General features: G+C 37.5%; 1 protein-coding gene across 9 annotated transcripts in view; it reads left to right on the forward strand.

Moving 5' to 3' along the window:
* ANKS1A (ankyrin repeat and sterile alpha motif domain containing 1A) overlaps positions 1-17500 on the forward strand; it is a 158378-nt gene extending 140878 nt beyond the window's left edge. For 5 of the 9 annotated variants that reach the window (XM_067467989.1, XM_067467990.1, XM_067467992.1 and 2 more), the window contains 8 exons: positions 3987-4145; positions 6404-6529; positions 7491-7562; positions 7963-8049; positions 8930-9067; positions 9707-9877; positions 11967-12065; positions 12698-17500. In XM_067467989.1, coding sequence (XP_067324090.1) covers positions 3987-4145; positions 6404-6529; positions 7491-7562; positions 7963-8049; positions 8930-9067; positions 9707-9877; positions 11967-12065; positions 12698-12817 — 972 coding nt within the window. In that variant the 3' untranslated portion in view covers positions 12818-17500. The remainder of the gene's footprint in view (positions 1-3986; positions 4146-6403; positions 6530-7490; positions 7563-7962; positions 8050-8929; positions 9068-9706; positions 9878-11966; positions 12066-12697) is intronic. The other 4 variants (XM_067467993.1, XM_067467995.1, XM_067467996.1 and 1 more) reach the window with 2 other exon arrangements.
* Positions 17501-17665: the final 165 nt, after the last annotated feature.

Raw genomic sequence — 17665 nt, forward strand, 5'->3', positions numbered from 1 at the left:
TCTGTAGTGAGAGATGAAGCACAAGCCTCTGCATTTTAGCAATGGTTGTAACATGTTAACAGAAAACTTGTGTGCGTCAGAAGTTCTAAATGGGGCTTCAGTATGAGTACTGGAAATGCAGTATTCATACTTCTCTCCCAAATATACTTTCTTTTCCTTTGAAATTATCTCAGGAAATCCGGATTTGTAAAATTTGCTATATATTGATGAAAGATGAGTGGAAAAGGCCAAATAAAAGAACAGCTGCACCGGCATATTCCCCCAAACATTTTTTTCACATTGAGATTTAAAACTATAAAAGTTAGAAATAGCATACTTTTGGAATGCACAGGAAATGCTGATTTTTTTAAAAAAAATCAGCAAGAACTTTTATCTCAAATCAGAAAGAAATATATTTGTCTTCATTTGCTTGGTTTAAACTTTACAGCTGTTATATTGATCTTTTTTGGCAGAATGGATAAATGTATTTATGTTTAATCTGTGGCTTCATCCTCCACAGCTCCTACCAGAGACTAGTCTTTAATCCACTACTATCTTTTTTCTATTTGTAGCTCAGTGCTAGTTTAAATTAGGTGTGCTTTAGCTAAACTTTATTCTATTTTCCCCCACCCTGCATCCCTCCTGACCCCCTATATTAGCCTCAAATTACTATTTATGCTTCAAAAATCAGGAGATTGTAGTTAGAATAACAGAAACTATAACTTTTTATAGAGATTATGTATTTGCCTGTGCTATGAATTCTCATTGTATTTAGAAGAGTTACCATCTTTTATCACATGTTTATATCATATGTTTGTAAGCCTATGATCCAACCTGTTGTTAATTTTGTAAAAAAAGAAAAGAAAAGAAATAACATTCTTAACATCCTTCATTACATGACTCCAAATTTTATATTCAACTTATTCACAGTCCATATCAAAATCCCTAATTTTGGCCCCAAAGCATGTATTCAATATATAAATAAGGTTGACTTATGTGTGTGTGTGTGTGTGTGTGTGTGTGTGTGTGTGTATATACATACATACATACATACATACATACACACACACACGTTCCAAAATGAAAGTACACGTAGCATATCCAGGATTTGGGGACAGTAATTGTGTAGGCTGATCTTTGATTTGTTCTTCTATCCTGGTACTTATTTAAAAAAAACAGTACACTTTCTCAATTTGCCAGCTTGTGACACCCCAGGCCTGAAGCCACCTATAATCACAGCATCACACAAAACTCCAGAGTAAAGGCGAAGAGTTTATTGCACACAAACGATATATAATGAGAAAGCAGGACTAAGGATTCAAGGTGTAAAATCCAAATAGTCAACAATCAGTTGTCTCTTAGAAATCCAAAAACAGTATAATCCAAGGATAGTCCCAAAATACAAAGGCATCTTAAATCCATAAGCAAAACTTGAACCGGAATATAAAACAAGAACATGAAAAACTCCCAGACTACCCGAGTCCTCATGCTAAAGCTTGAAACAAGAACCAAAGTACTCAGCCCTGTACTTTGAAAGTCATGTTGCTTGAACTGAAGAGCAAAGTCCCTTTTAGCTCTTAATAACCAGACTTTGATTATGTCTACCCTGAAATTTCTGCTTCCCATGAAGCCGTGTTGATCTACGAAGCTGGCTATCTGTTTCAATCTGCAAGTGTGCCTCCTTGCTTAGGTCAGTAGCACCACATACATTCCCATTAGAATTTCTCATCAATTCATCTTCGCTAAACTCCTTATCTGGAGAGGATGACTCCAACTCCTTTCCTTGGCTTGAGGCTCAGAGGCAATTATATTCTTAGACCCTGTATTCGTGCTGGTCTCTCTATCTAAAACCGTTACACTTCCCAGACCTGCCTGAGAAGGTATCCCAGGAGAGCCCACAAACCCATCTGACTCTTAAGTCATCAGTGAACCCATCAGCCCCTGGCTGCTGTGACTGCTGCTGTGTTACGACGCAGCTATGCTTTCAGATTCATGCAAAAATGTCCTACATGTCATGCATAATTACATACACAAGTGATGGTATGCTCAACTCATATTCTCCATAATAATTACAGGATTTCTAATGACTTAGGAAATATTACACATCAAAACCATTGCAAACTGATAAAAATATGAATATTAATTAAATAATTTTAAAAGCCTAGTAATATGCAGCAAATTGACAATGCGGTTTCACTAATGACAGGGAGATGTGTATGAACCCTTATTCTCATAAACAGTAGATGAGTAATAAAACTTATTAACAGATTTTCAGTCTGCACATTGGGGCTCATACGATTGAATGGTCACCCAATCCAAGATCCTCTTCCCACACACTAGGCTAGATAACAGAAACATTTGTAACCAAGGTTCACTCTCTCATAGCTCTTTTTTTGACAGCAGAGAACAGTGGAATAGGTCAGAACTGATGTGTCTGACCTTCCTGGCATTGCCAGCAGCAAAGTTACCCAAGGGAACCACATCTCTTGAAGCTGGTTCCTTGCAACCATCCAATGAAATACGATTGTCTGGAACACTTGCATCAGACATAGTGGCAATACAGCAAATGGACTGCCCCACTATCATGAAGCCTTCCTGCATCAAGGAGCGTCACAGTTTACACTGTGAGCATTACTCACTCCTAGTTGTTCTCATAAGTACTATTTGCCTTGGAAAAAGAAGTTTTGCATTTGAATAAACATGATCTCCAGTGCTATATCAAAAGACTGCTTTGTTTGGTTAACAGTCTTGATCGCCCATCATTTTGAAGTGGCATGTACTCTTCCTCCATGTGTGTAATATGGAAAACGAGCTAATAGGAAGTTACTGGTGTTTTATGCTTTTAATGCTTTTTACAGGGTTTTTATAATGTGTGTTAAATGTTTTAATTTTGTTTATGTTCATTGTGGCATTGAATTGTTCCAGTGTAAGCCGCCTTGAGTCGCTTTCGGGCTGAGAAAGGCAATATAGAAATGCAGTAAATAAAAAACATGACATGTCAGCCATATCTGACTATCTCTTAAGTTTAAGCAATGCTCTTCTGACAATCTCAGAGAACACTGCTAATATTCATACAGTGAGAACTTATGATCATCCCTATCCTTTGTTATAACTGTCCGAGTGGCCAGCCTGTTCCTGTTAATTGATAATTAAAATGATTCTTGTGTAACACCACTTATTCCTCCCTCCAAGTGATGACCAAAGCAACTGAGCAGCCACTGCAAGTAAAATCGCAATTGTAGAGTGAGTGCCTTCTCCTTCTTCTTCACCAATTCTCTCTGGCATATTAGTAAACATAAGAGGAAGAATTCCATCCTGATTATTTTTTTCATATTTTTATTTTAAAAAGAAAAATACATACTACAAAAAACCAATACAAACTCCCACAATGTCCCACCCTGCAATCCCTTTCCATCATCTTTATTATTTTTATTACTCCTTTGAAAAGAAAGAGGTCATTACTTAGAACCATATTACATACTGTTAAGAAGTACAAGTACTCAACTAAAAATGTAAATTTGAAGTAAGAGACTTAATATTTTTTCCTGTATGTTAGACTGAAGTGCATTGTTTCCTTACAGAAAGAATTCTCTTTATTTGTCAGTAGAGTTGCAATTTTTTCCCCTTCATGACCTTAAAATGTAATAGGTAGTTAGCTGGCAGTGCTTTGATTCACTCTCAGCTGATAATGCTTCATGGCGAACTGTCAGTCTTAATAGGACAGAGTCAAAGAGTTATTCATATTCTGTAGAAGACTTGCATTAATATCTCAAATGCATTGTTAGATCTGTGTGTACCATTTGATGCAAATGGTAAAACTGTATTTTCAGATAACATTTTTTCCTAGTATTCTTCTATCTGTATTTTCAGGGTGGATGTTAATTAATAGAAGTGAATGTCTTTCTTCTGGTTGTGTTGGTCTTAATAGTCATATTGTTTACATATTTTAATGGATCTGCATCTATCTGAAGATACACAGATCATAATGCTTTTCTTTCTGATTGCAGTGCCAGGATTTGATATCCCAAACATCCTCACCTCTGAGCCAAAGTGACTCTTATACTGGAAGGTCAGCAGATCTCCTGCTTCCCTTGGGGGATGCTGGAAAGAAGAGACATGAGGGCAGCCATGACACTATTTCTTACCCCAGAACAGAGAGACTCAAGGTACAGGTTAGAAAAATCTGTTTGAAATGTGTTATGCTTTTCTTCTTGTTAGGGTCGTTTGTGGGGGTCACAAGCCACAGTCAACTAACACCAGGACTTCAGCTATTGCTGTAAAAGCCACTGCCACCGCTTTTTAAAAAAAGGATGGTCCAGCCGTCATTGTTCCTGTGTTCTCTGATTCCCCTGCACTTAGAATCACTGTCTGTCTTTTTTAAAAACACACAATCACACACACGTGGACAGTCACTTCTCATGCTCCATTGAGAAGTGACTCTCTGCTTCTAGGAGAATGCTGGAGGACTGCACCCAGAGGGCAGGAAAAGTAGCGCCTCCTCTGAGTGGCTGCCAGATCATCTCCGAAAAATGGCTTGTCACTGGCTGTCAGGAGACACTGTTTGCTCACTGATGGGTTCTGACTCTTGCTGAAGCCAAGAGGGAGAGAGAAGGGCAGTTTCAAAAAAGCAAAAGCAGAACATTTTGAATTCACAATGGTGAAGTTGAAGCAGGGAATTAATTTTGAAAATTAATTCAGATTTGGTAAGTTGAAATGGTTAACATTAACTGGCCTTAAATACATAAATTGACTACTTAGGGAAAGTGTGGAGGCACAAAATTTTTCAAGTACTGTTGGAATAAGTAAATGTTCTTGCAATAATTTGAGTTTAAATTAAACGACATAAACTAATTATGGTGGAATTAAAATGAACATTTGGGGGCTTGTAATCACATTAGACTTGAATTAATTATAATAAGCGTGTGTGCTTGTGCAGCCCCTCAGCCAATTTCTCATGGAGCTCTTGGGACCACAAGAGTATAGCTTCATGTATTAGCTTGTAAGATGCTGTATGACTGTCATACTTTATTATGGCAGTAGGGAAGTAATCCTGACAGAAAAGTAGAGGAACTTGATAGCAGTTGTGGCAATTTCCCTGACTCAAGAAACACAGCGGTGAGCTATGGCCACTTGCTTTGAGGCTTCTATTGTAGAAAAAGCAGCTGCTGTTTTAAAGCAATGTCTAGCTCTGGATGTTCCTGGTCCTTAATGCTTTGCGAGATTATTTTAAAGTGGGGTTTTATGCTAAGGTAAAACAGCCATCTTTTATCACCTTCTCAAGTTGTGTGCAGCCTCATATCTTTTATATGGTGTAGTGCAGTGCTACTCAAAGTAGAGCCCTTAGGCAAATCACATTGTTTGCTTTACATAAAGGCAAACCCACTGTAAACAAATCTTGCCAAGAAAACTCCGTGATAAGGCTGCCATGATAGGGTTTCCATAAATAAGTCAGAAGCAGCTTGAAGACACAACAACAAAAAATGTTAGATTCAAAAGGCTGCCAATTTGATTCCCATGGGTCTTCTTACCAGACAGTGCTTAATCACCAGAGTGTTATCAACTGTGATTAAAGTCTAAATAAGGATTAATTTATTATTTAGGAATATTTATATACTGCATAGATCCAAAACTTTCAAACCAATAAAACATAAAATATACTCAATGCCCATGCACAATAGAGCATGTAGCCCGTGCCATAGATGTTAGCTTGTGCTAGGTAGGGAAGGCTTGCATAAATATGTTTTTAGAATTAATAATAGTTGGGAGCATCCTAAATATCTAATGGGAGAGCATTCTGCATAGTAGCAACCACACACTAAACACTCTGGTCCAAACAATTTCACAGTGCACCTTTGGCACTGCCAGGAGGCCCTCTCCATATGACCCCATTGAGTGAATGAAACTATAAAGAAGGCTGCCTGTCAGATAACCAGTTCCCATTATATATGACTTTGTAAACAAGTAACAAAACCTTAAATGTGACCCAGTACAAAACAGGCAGGCAATCCTTTTCTTTCAGCAGAGGTATTGTATACCAACTGTTTGATCCAGTTGGTCTTCCTGTATTACTGGTCTGGACAGCAAGGATTAGGAGATAGGTTTTTTAAGCACTGGATGCAAAGCTTTGGCAACTTTCCCCTCATTGTTTTGAAAAACCTGTAAACTTCCAATTTTCCCCAGGTCTTTCAAGTTGTTCAAGGTTTTTAATATAGGTACCGGTTTGTTATTATGTAAAATCAAATATTTATGTTGATAAGTAGAAGATCCATGCGCATGTAAACTACATCAAGCTTTATGAAACACTATAATAAAATATATAAAGGAAAGTCTCAGTAACCACACTATATAACATTCATCTTCAGAAAACTTACTAAGCAAATCTCAGTGGCCTGATTCTGATTTAAACTGACACTTGCTTTTTCAGGAGGAACGTCATGAATCCAAACTTACGCTCAGACCCCCAAGTCTGGCTGCTCCTTATGCCCCTGTTCAACATTGGCAGCACCAGCCAGAGAAACTTATATTTGAGTCTTGTGGGTATGAAGCCAATGTAAGTATTTTCTAAATCATATTATACAAATTCATTAATCTGGTGAATAATCACTATAAAACACAGGTGGACAAAGTGTGGCCAATGGGTTTACGCAGCCCTCTGCAACCATTTTTGTGTCCTCCCCATGAATTAGAACTTTTTTTTTTACCCCAAAATGCCCTGAAGTAGCTTTTTTTGAAAGCAGGAGAACATTTCTGTTCACTTTCTGTGGCTAAAAAAGTCATCTCTAAAATGGGCAGGAGGGCTTAAAAATGGCAACCCCCACCATTTAGAGGATATTTGGTTCCTGGGAAATACAGTGGGAGTCCAGCCCTCCAAGATCATCACAAATGCCTACCTGTTTACCTGTTGTAGTGGAGATGGAAAAGTTATTTTCAAAAACAGCCTGAGGGTGTTGACAGGATACTTACCATAGAAAAAAACAGAGCCACCACATATGAACTGAACCCTTGCCCCTCGTGGCTCTTGAAATGAGCTAGAGAGGGACTGGCTGAGTGGATAAGGAGAATGGTGTAGCAAGTGAAATTCCAGCTCCACCCAAAGGAAGCTATAGTGAGGCCATTAAAGATCCTAGGATCTGGTGGCTTTCTAGCTCCATGGATTTCTACATGAAACAGGTTATCTAGATTAGTGTCCCAACTGACTTCAGTGCTGGTTATGGGCCTGAGACAATGATAATTGCCTTGTAGATGGCCTATATTGGGAGCCAGGTGCATGTCCCTGTTGGTTCTGCTAAACGTATCAGTGACTTCAATACATTGGCCATGATAGGTTTCTGGGCTACTTGTTGTTTTCATCTGATTCCAAGGACAGTCTCAGTATTGAACCAATGTCTGTTGTCAGTAGTGAATTGGATGAGTTCATCTGTAAGGTGCTGCAAGATTACTTTGTATTTTGGGGTGAATAGGTCTACAAACAGTAATGCTAACTGTTACTTTCGCTTCTTTCTCCCTGTCAGTATTTAGGATCCATGTTAATCAAAGATCTTCGAGGGACAGAATCAACACAGGATGCCTGTGCAAAAATGAGGGTAAGTGTCCACTTCTTCATAAAACACAGCACCCCTGTCCATCTTGAAAGAAAAACTGTATGTTCTGCCATCCCGTTTTTGAATCTTCAAATCAGAACCCCAGACCATATTAACTGGAAAATCTTTTCATTTTCATAGCTTCACAATCTGCTATCTTATGCTAGTCAATATATTTACTAGATTCCTTTAAAACTGTGAAATGGTTGACAGGTTATTGCTGACAAGAACTCGGTTTCTCTTTTTTTAATGCATCCCTATTGCAAAGATCATTCTGAAGTTATGAAATCCAAAACATGTGTGGTGTTGAAGGTTCTGAAATTTTGCTTGCCCATGACTCCACCCACAAAAAGAAGAATCAGCGTTTTGTCTTTTAATGAGGGTTTTCTTTCCTTTTGTGAAGAAATCTACAGAACATATGAAGAAGATCCCAACAATAATATTATCTATCACTTACAAAGGAGTGAAGTTCATAGATGCCTCTAACAAGGTAAGGAAATTACCCTACCTGAAACCCTGAGAACTATTCCTAGTATTAACTAAGAATGGGGAACCTGTGGCCCATGGGCCAGATTAGGACTGAAAAGTGGAAGTCTCAAACCTGACACAAGCCTTTTCCACTAGTATCTTTGATCAGTGATTGGGGATAAAGTAGAAGACACGTATCTAAAGTCCCAAAAGCTGAGCTGTGGTGTGCAACCTACAAAAGTGGTGCATGGAACTGAGTGATGCTTTGCACATGTTAAATGTTGCTGTGAAGACCACTTTGTATACAATTGAACCATGCTTTATAGGCTTGGAAGGGAAATGTCATCATTGTTAAGAATTTTGCTGGTGTTCCAACTCTTTAGCCCAGTTTTTTCCTACATTAGACTCTATAAAAAGCGATCTGCCCCTAATACAAACAATACTGAGGTATATTTGTGTGCTAGCAAGGGTTGCTGACTAATATGTAAGGCTTCCTTTTAGAACTTTTATTATCTTGTATCGGGATGACTTCTGAGAAGATGACTTCTGGGTCATAATTATTTTTCAGCCTGCTTAAAGCAAGGATAGGCAGCCTGTGACCCCCTTCTCTCTATGATGTTGTACTGCAAGTTCTATCAACTGAAATTACTGATAATAGGCAATGATAGAGTTGTAGACCATCATCATCTGTAGAGTCACAATTTAAGAGAAGGTAAGATTATGACAGCTGCCAAAATTAAACAGAAGTATGAATGTATGTGCAGTTACTTGATGGCAGTGGTTTGTATCAATTTATACATTAATGAAATGAAACATTTTATTATGAATGTAAGGGTTTTTTTTAAGGCAGCTATACTGTATATAATATTGAGCAAAACCTGGTGTTTGCTTATGTTTGGCAGAATGTTATTGCTGAACATGAAATCCGGAATATTTCCTGTGCTGCCCAAGACCCAGAGGATCTCTGTACATTTGCCTATATCACCAAGGACTTGCAGACTAGCCACCACTACTGTCATGTATTCAGTACCATTGATGTGGTAAGAGATATGCAATAATAGAAGAGAATGTGTTTCATAGCTACAAGGGTATGAAAAATAGATTTGTGAAACACAGAATGGCTGATAGAGGGACCTAGGAGTACATGCCTGCAATTTATTTAATTTGTAAATATAAATATCTATGTGGTTGAGGTTTGTGGGCTATATGCTGTGAACTGTAGGGTAAATGGACGCATATAAGGATTGATTTATGAAGTACACATTGATTCAGGGAGTTTATTGTACTTAGTACTAATTGAATGTACCCTAATAATAATCTGTAGAGACATATGAACTGAGAAAAACTTGAGGCAGGTTGATTGTGAGTTTTTTTCCAAAAAAGGAAAAGCGATGGTCCATTAGCCATATTTTGAATGACATCCAGGTCAATACCACAAAGGCCTGGCAAATATTTGAAGTCCATAAGTGTACACTTCTTACCAATGCAGTGGTTATCACTGTTTTTTGTTTCTTTCATTTGGGAAATATAGTTTTACTTATAAAGATGTGACACTGAGGAATAATGTTCACCATATGAAGTTAGGCCTTGTCTGTAAGCTACAGTAAAGTGATATTTAAGATATTATTTAGTGCCTTTTTTGCTGAAGTAACATGTCTTTCTTTCTTTCTTTTCTCAAGAATCTAACATATGAAATCATTTTGACACTGGGGCAAGCATTTGAAGTAGCCTACCAGCTGGCTCTCCAAGCTCAAAAATCAAAACCTCCAGGTGCTCTGACAGCTGAAACAATAGAAACAAAATCTTCTAAACCAGTGCCTAAGCCTCGAGCCAGCATGAGGAAATCAACAGTATGTTATTTTTTTTAATTGATCCTTATATTAGTATTTAACGTGATGCAAGACTACAGCAGACAAGAAAACACTTTCTATGCAAATAACAAAAGTCTCATGTTCTCCTTCTTTCTTATCTGAGTTCAGTTAATTTAATTAATTCCATATAGTCACTTCGGGCAAATGTAATAAATGGTCCACCGAGCAACTCTGAGACAATAGAAACAAAGACAAGTTACTGTATACTTTGTATTACAGTACAATAAAGTTTTATTTTAAAATGATAACAAGCAGAACTAGTTATGGGTGGTGTAGTGATTTAAGCACCGGGCTACACCTCTGTAGATTGGAGTTCACATACTTACTCGGCTATGGAGACCCACTGATTGTCCTTGAGTAAATCAGTCTCTCAGCCTTAAAGGAAGGCAAAGATAAACCCCCTCTGAATAGATCTTGTCAAATGAACTCTGTGATGGCAACAATACATTTACATTATGCATGTGGGGCCAAAAAGACACCACTACAATACATATTCTGATAGGAGAGAAAAGGAATTGTACAGACAGCATGTTCTACTGTGCCTTGTCTTTGCAAATAGTGAATGTGCACAGAGTGTTGTGTTTGTGCATTGCTGTTGTTCGCCATATGTTATGTAACAGCACGTAGTCATTGACATGTGTTGCAGTGTTGTTATGCTGCATGGAGATGCTGCATCATGTCTGTGTAATGTATCTGTGTGCAGATATCTATACTATGATGAGGGAATATTGGATTGCAGCCAAATTATGTCACAAAAGTAGAGCACAATTCAGATTTTTCATGCCAGTGGGTATAAGATGTTCCTAACTCATAGTCAGGACTTCTTCCTTTGAATATCCAAGCAAATTCCACCTTCTATGCATCTTGTTTGCTATGTTTATGAAGGCAAAACACAATGTATCTACAGTGCAACACTTGCCATTTTTTGCTTGTTAGCGACTGTTGTTGACAGTTTATGAAATCCAGATTATGCAGATTGATCTGACTAATTCTGTCTCAATTTCCAAATTGGCCCAACTAGTTTAGCAATGGACCAACCATTCTTGTTATCACTGGTGTCTCTTCAAAGAGGCCTGGTGAATAATCAAAGAAATGGATTTCTGTCTTTAGACTAAACTTCTAGTGGGTGATTTGTTTCATAGTTAAATATGGGTCACTATATAGTTAGGGCCACTGTGCGTGGAAAACACCTTGAAATCACACAGCAACATCCATGAAGTTATGGAGTATTTGTTCACAATTTTTCTGCGTCAGCTAGTATTCTGATTGACAGTATAGATAGTTGTTGTAGACCTTGGATCCTTTATTGTTTTACATCAATTGAATATGCTTGAAGTGTAAAAAGTCCAAAATTTGGTGGTTGGGAAATAGTCTCCCCAGAAAATAATCAGGGCAAGAGCCATTCATTCATGACAATGGTAAACTCTCTTTGTTTTGTGATCCAATATAGTAGATCCATTTGTCCAGTTTAAGTGGTAATCAAGGACTAAATGGGCAATGCCAGTTTATCTTCAAATGAATGACAAAGCTCCAAAAACACACACATCTTGGTGCCCAGATCAAAAGTAAAACATGTCATGTAAAACATACTACCATTCTTAACTCAGATGTTTGCAGAGAATTGCTGAGTTCCAGTGAATGGGGACCCATGAGGACATTAGTATTTTTACAGTCATTAGGGCTCTTTTACTACTGATTTGTTTTCTTCAAAAACATAACTGTTTTTCAAGTCGCTTATAGGTTGTATCATTTCCTTGTGCTGCATGTAATTTTTGTGTTAACTGGATAATTACCACTGATAATCTGCTGGTGTCTAATTACGGTATTTCTCCCGTACTGCTCACACTTGAGAGTATCACCAACCCCTGCCTTGTTTGTGCTGGTATTCACACATTCCCTCAAACATCTCTGTAGAATTGATAGGACCACATTGTCATAGTCACATTAAGAGTCCTTGTTGATCTAACAAGGAAATCAACCAACTGGAGTGCTGAGCCACATACCTCTTATACTTATGTTTTCCTTCAATGTTACCTTTGTCTGTGTTTTGCTTGCTCCTATACCTCAGGTGCCGCTCCCTCCCGATAATCGCTGTTGTTACTGTCACACCTGTACTACACACCGTCCCTCCTATCTGCCGCTGCAATCTATTAGTCAAGGAGCTAAGGTCTTTACCCTTCTTGCAGTCACATGTCTCTAGTTATGAATGCTTTCTGTTACTCAAAAACTCACCTACAGACTATGTCATTCTTTCTCCCAAAGCTTTGCTGCCGTGTTTCCTTTTGTTTTCTACATTTTAATTTAGTTAACCAAATTTAATCTCTCTTACATGACATTACATAAAAGTTAAAATTTCACTTCACTGATAAATTTGCTGGGTTTTGCCTTTTTTCTGTTAAATTTAGCAGACCTGAATAATAGGTCACACCAGAAAAACCAGCTCTGTTGCTCTGCTACTTTCTCTTCATTTATTTCCCCTTACTGAATGTTAACAAACTGCACCAAATTGCATCTTCAGTTGTACTGATTTTTGCTTGTATACATTTTAATTTGCTCATATTCTGAAAGTTTCCATTACCTGGAACACTGGTTCATGTCTTTATGTTGATATTTTAGTGATTTACTTCTTCATCTGCACATCCTCTACTTAAGCATTTTAAAAAATAAAAGAAAGAACCTCAACATCTTGCTCCCAAAGCTGTTTATCACAGTATCATTTTGAATAATATGCTAGTTCTGCCTTCACATTTTCAGAGGAAGCAACTTGTCTGACCTGTTCTTTCCTTTTGGTGTCTTTAGTTGGAGCCCTCTGAAGTGGACCAAGATTCCCAGTCTCATGCCAGTGTGTCCTGGGTAGTGGAGCCCAAGCAGGATTCCAAGAGGACCCTCAGCACTAAGTATGAGACTACTATCTTCTGAAAACAAATCCTGCATCCATCCAGTCTAACCGTGCCTTTGCAGTCTGATCTGTCTCCTCTTCTAAACTCTTCCTTCCTCCCATTGCTGGCACTAGGTGTGGCACCATCAGAGGCAGCAACACTAGGATACCATAGACTAAACATCTTTTTGTACCTGATTTTTACTGAACACTGTGAATTCTCCTAATGGAAAAAGGGTAACTAATTGAAAGAACCACCTGTTTTAGATGGTTCAAGAGATGGGAGAAACAAAGTCTATGGGAGTCGAATATGTGGATTTTGGAAACCACCTGGTGTTCCTGGACTTTGTCTTCATTTTGACACTGTGAATTTGTGGAGTGAATCAACACTCCATGGGCCTTTTCTATTTAACATTCTTATTCTTGGACTGTTCTACAACTTTGGTCTTACATGTACATTCTGTTGCAATCTAGATTATACCTCCACCCTGAGCCATGGCCACAAACTGTTCCAACAAGTAGCACTCTTTTATTATAATCAGAAGACGCTAACCACTGTGATACTACTAGCAAACCTCTTGCTCACCATACCCTAGCATGGATCCTGCTCACAATCTTTGCTATCCCTGGATATCTGAATGCATGGTGTAATATAAAAGTCTTCTAGGCAATATGACTACTTCTATTAAGCACTGTTTCTTTTTCTTAGGATTCAGGCTTGATATAGATACCAGAATGTCCAACCATTGTTTTCAGCTGTCCATTGTATTTCTTGCCATCCTCTGATTTACTACTTGGCTTTTCTATTCAAAATAACCAATCTGCTTGAAAAGAATTTTAAATCTTGTTTTCTAGACTGATTAGATAGAACATTTTCAAAGGCACATGCTGCTAATCCTAAATTATGAGCAAAGACTGACAATAAGGGCCTCATATTTAATCAAAAGTACAGAAAGAAATGGGGTGGGGAACTTTGCTGTATTCAAATACAGTTCCCTTACAGGGGAAAACATAGTTTTGTACTAAGTGCATTCTGTTAGAGCCTGCTCATACTGAACTATCAAAATACTTGCTATTTGTCTATCTCCAGGCAGGCCAGTAGTCTTTTCTATTTGGCCCCTCATATATTTCAGATACAAACTTTACTCAACTCCTGAAACAATGCTTGTAAATTGGAAGTTAAATTTTGAGTGATGACCAGTTTAAGAAGTCAATATTAGGTCCAAAGTCTCATTCTTGAAACAGTTACCCTTGATGTTGTTACAGAGTTGAAACAAAAATTTTACTGGACAGAGACGAGGAAAATTTCATGCCTGTTTGTTCTGAGATAAATGTTAGGTTCCACTGTGAGACAATTGTGGATGGTGAGTGAGGTGTAAAGCCTGATATCTACCCCTGTCCCTTTAATCACTTTGAAGAGTGGCTTCTACACAGTTCTCCTCCTTTCTAAGTACAGTTCTGCTCACATTTGAAATTCAACAGAAATAAAAAAGTCCTGTGATGAGATTCCCTCCAGTGGTATCCCCTGAAGCTTGTTACAGATTGAACAAAATAGTTCTGTATTTGATCATTTATCTTCTCCAAGAACATTTTTTGAAAGGGAATTGATATTGTAAACCAGAACTGTGAGTTCTTAACTCAGAAACCAAGACTCTAGAGACATGCACTATGTTAGCAAACAATCAAGTGTATACACACATTATTTCTTTCATTGTTCCTAATGAACTAGGCCACTAATCTTCTTTACTGAGATAAATAGGATTAAGAAACTGGAGATACACTGCCACAGTCATTTAAGAAGCAGTTTGAAATACCTTTATATTTTTATTTTGTTCTCAAATTGGATGCCCGGACTTTTAAGAAACTTAGGAGCACATACTCCCTTTGCTTAACAGGTACCAAAACTCTTTAATAACATCTGCAGGCAATGTCACTGCTCCGTTCTTCTGAAAATTAGATGATGTAGTACATGTGCCTTTTAATGGTGTGGTTTCCAGTAAACATCATAGCAGATGGTTATGAATAGCAGATTTCAGCCATATGGCTATTGCATAATATAAAGCCATAGGCCTATCAGCATTTCCACCACTGTCATCATAAAGGCCCCTCTGCTGTTTTATCTGAATGAAATCATTCATTTCCTATTTTTCTTTTAATTAATATTGTACCCCATTCTGTTTGCCTTCTGCTAAGCTGAACTGCAGACATCCACGTTGCATCATGGAAAATATAGTAAAGGGGCAGACCATTATGAAGCAGTGTGACCCTGATGGTGTGAAGATCAACACTCGGCTCTGGGATGTGTCCTTGGATGCTCATTAAGGACTTCCAGAGTTGTGTGAAAAGGGATTCCAGCCACAAGCGTACAATAAAATAACAACGAACAGTATGCGTTCCTAGTAAAAGTGAAACATCTGAAATTAAGAGATTTGATGCCATGTGCTATAGATTATTTTTTTTAATACAGTGGTACTGTAAGAGCCACAATTTCAGCATAGCATTGACAGTGGAGAGTCCTATCTGATAAAAGAAAACACAAGAATGTCTGTCTTATAATATGGGGTGAGTGGATGCTCCAGTGTATAAAAATTCACTTCAACAAGTTCCCAAGATTGCTGCAATATAAATGTATTTTGGAGGTACTGGCACCTAGTTTGAGAGCTGCAGTAAGCATTTAAGTGGAGGAAGTTATTGAAATCATCAATATTTAACCATGAGTGATGATTACTGAACAGAAACCTGATACAAATCTGTTTTCAGTGCAGATAATTGTATCGTTGCAATATTTCTGTTCTGGTGAAGTATCATTTTCTCCCCAGGCTGTATATATAGATAACTGAGCTGTAGCTCTTTGCATTTCATTCATACACCATATTTTTAAAAAAATGTGTTTGTGTTCTGATGGTTTGACATTTTTAAAGATGTTTATTCACAAATAGCACTTTTTATACTAGTTCATAATTTAAGTATGCTTAGTATAGCAATTTCAGAATACAGAAAATGTGGAGGTATTTTGGGCATTATACTATATCACTTGATTTCTTATTCTACTCCACTCAAGAATGACTGCTTCAAGTGGAAGCTGTGCGCATAATTGTGCATCATGTAAAGTATCACAGTCTGAAACACTGGCTATGCTTATGGCTGTGACGAATGCATCTCTCTGTACCCTATCTATGGGAAAGATGAGGAAGTGCAAATAAGTCTGTGGCAGATGTGATAGTTTGTGGTACCCTGCTACTGTGTAAATAGCTTGTTTCAACTTTTCTTACTGCTGTATCTTTAAAATGTAATTTAGTCTTATTCCAGTTCATGAAAATGTAGGGGCAGAAACCAAATTGGTTCCAAAAGGCTTGGATTTGGAAATGATTATTGGATCGATTTAACAACATGACATTCCTTTATATGCATTTGTAACTGATATATTATTGTTCATATAAATTTTGCTGCACTGGCAATTCTTTTCTGAGAGAAAAAAATGAAGTTTTGTTATGAAGGAGGAATCTTGGAACATGGTGGCAGATGTAGATGGTAAAATGTTCCAACATGCTTCTTTTCATGATCAGGTGCTTCCTCTACAAATTTAGATAGACCTAGTAATAGCTTAACTGCATCTTTTCCTTATACATTCTTTTAAAAAAGCAATCAAAGTCTTTTTGGACCTGATCTTTCTTAGGAAGTCTAGTTATCCACAGCTTCCAAACAGTTTGAAAATGTCTACAATGTTCAACTTCTTGCCTATTTACAGGATTTATAGCACACTGAAGAAAGTGCCCTATATTCCTGGCGTTAAATGTGTTTTAAAGTGTCCTCTGAAAATGCGATTCCTTTTTCTAGCACCAGCCTTTGCTAAAGTAGCATCATATATCTATGCTGCTTTTGCCAGTACTTCATTTTTCCCTCCTCCTGAAAAAGAAACTTTATTTTCTGTAAGCTTATATTTACCTTGTATGGCTGCAGAATGAGAACATACTGTAGATACTACGTTGGATGAAGGGTTGCTTATTTCTTGAATGGGAAATCACATTATTAAAATCAAAGTCATATAATATTTTCTCTGTATGTGTTACATACTGTTGCTAGCTCATAGAAACTGGCCTTTAGACTTCCTTAGATTAAGAGGGAAGTCTTATTTGAATTCAAAGTACATTACAATTCTGCCCTGCTCCCTTCTGGAAAATAAATTCTTGAGCAGCTTTAGTGGTGACCTTCGCTGCTCTTGTAGACAACATCCTGATAGGTACCTCACCTTTTAAAATAATGTCACTTGGAAAACTAAAATGATTTGGGTGATACTTCACTCCTACATTGTCTCCTTTTGCATGATCGGTATGAATGTCTATTAACAGGATTTTCTTCTATGCTTGCTCCTGAAATGAGCAGGTAGATTCTTGGTAACAGACAGTTTGGTTTACAGTGTAGACACTTTTTGGCTAATTGTGATGTATGGCAGTGGGACTGATTTGTAATAAAAATGTTATTTGATCTGTCTTTGTATTTTGATACTTGAACTATTTCCTTGTTATTTCCTGTATATAAAATTGTTTATCTGTCCATTTTTGTGGTACCAAACATAACCAATCTGTGCAACAACATAGACTGACCTCACTACGACAAGGCGAGACTGTAAATATTCCTGGGCTTCCAGCAGTCGTTTTGTTGTTTGTTTTTCATAATTGTATGACTTAGAACAGACTAAATTAATAAAATTAGACATCTCTGTATGGGTTGCTGTGGTTATGAGTATTAGTCTGTACTATATGTTATAAAAGGCTACAATTCTATTCATGCTTGCAAATACGTTTCATTAAAATCAGTCAAGTCTGCCTTTTAGGGTAATGCTAATAGCAGCAGGGTAGTAGTTGTATCATTCCCAGGTAAGAGAACAT

The sequence above is a fragment of the Anolis sagrei genome, chromosome 4 (assembly GCF_037176765.1).
Source record: "Anolis sagrei isolate rAnoSag1 chromosome 4, rAnoSag1.mat, whole genome shotgun sequence".
Taxonomy (NCBI): Eukaryota; Metazoa; Chordata; class Lepidosauria; order Squamata; family Dactyloidae; genus Anolis; species Anolis sagrei.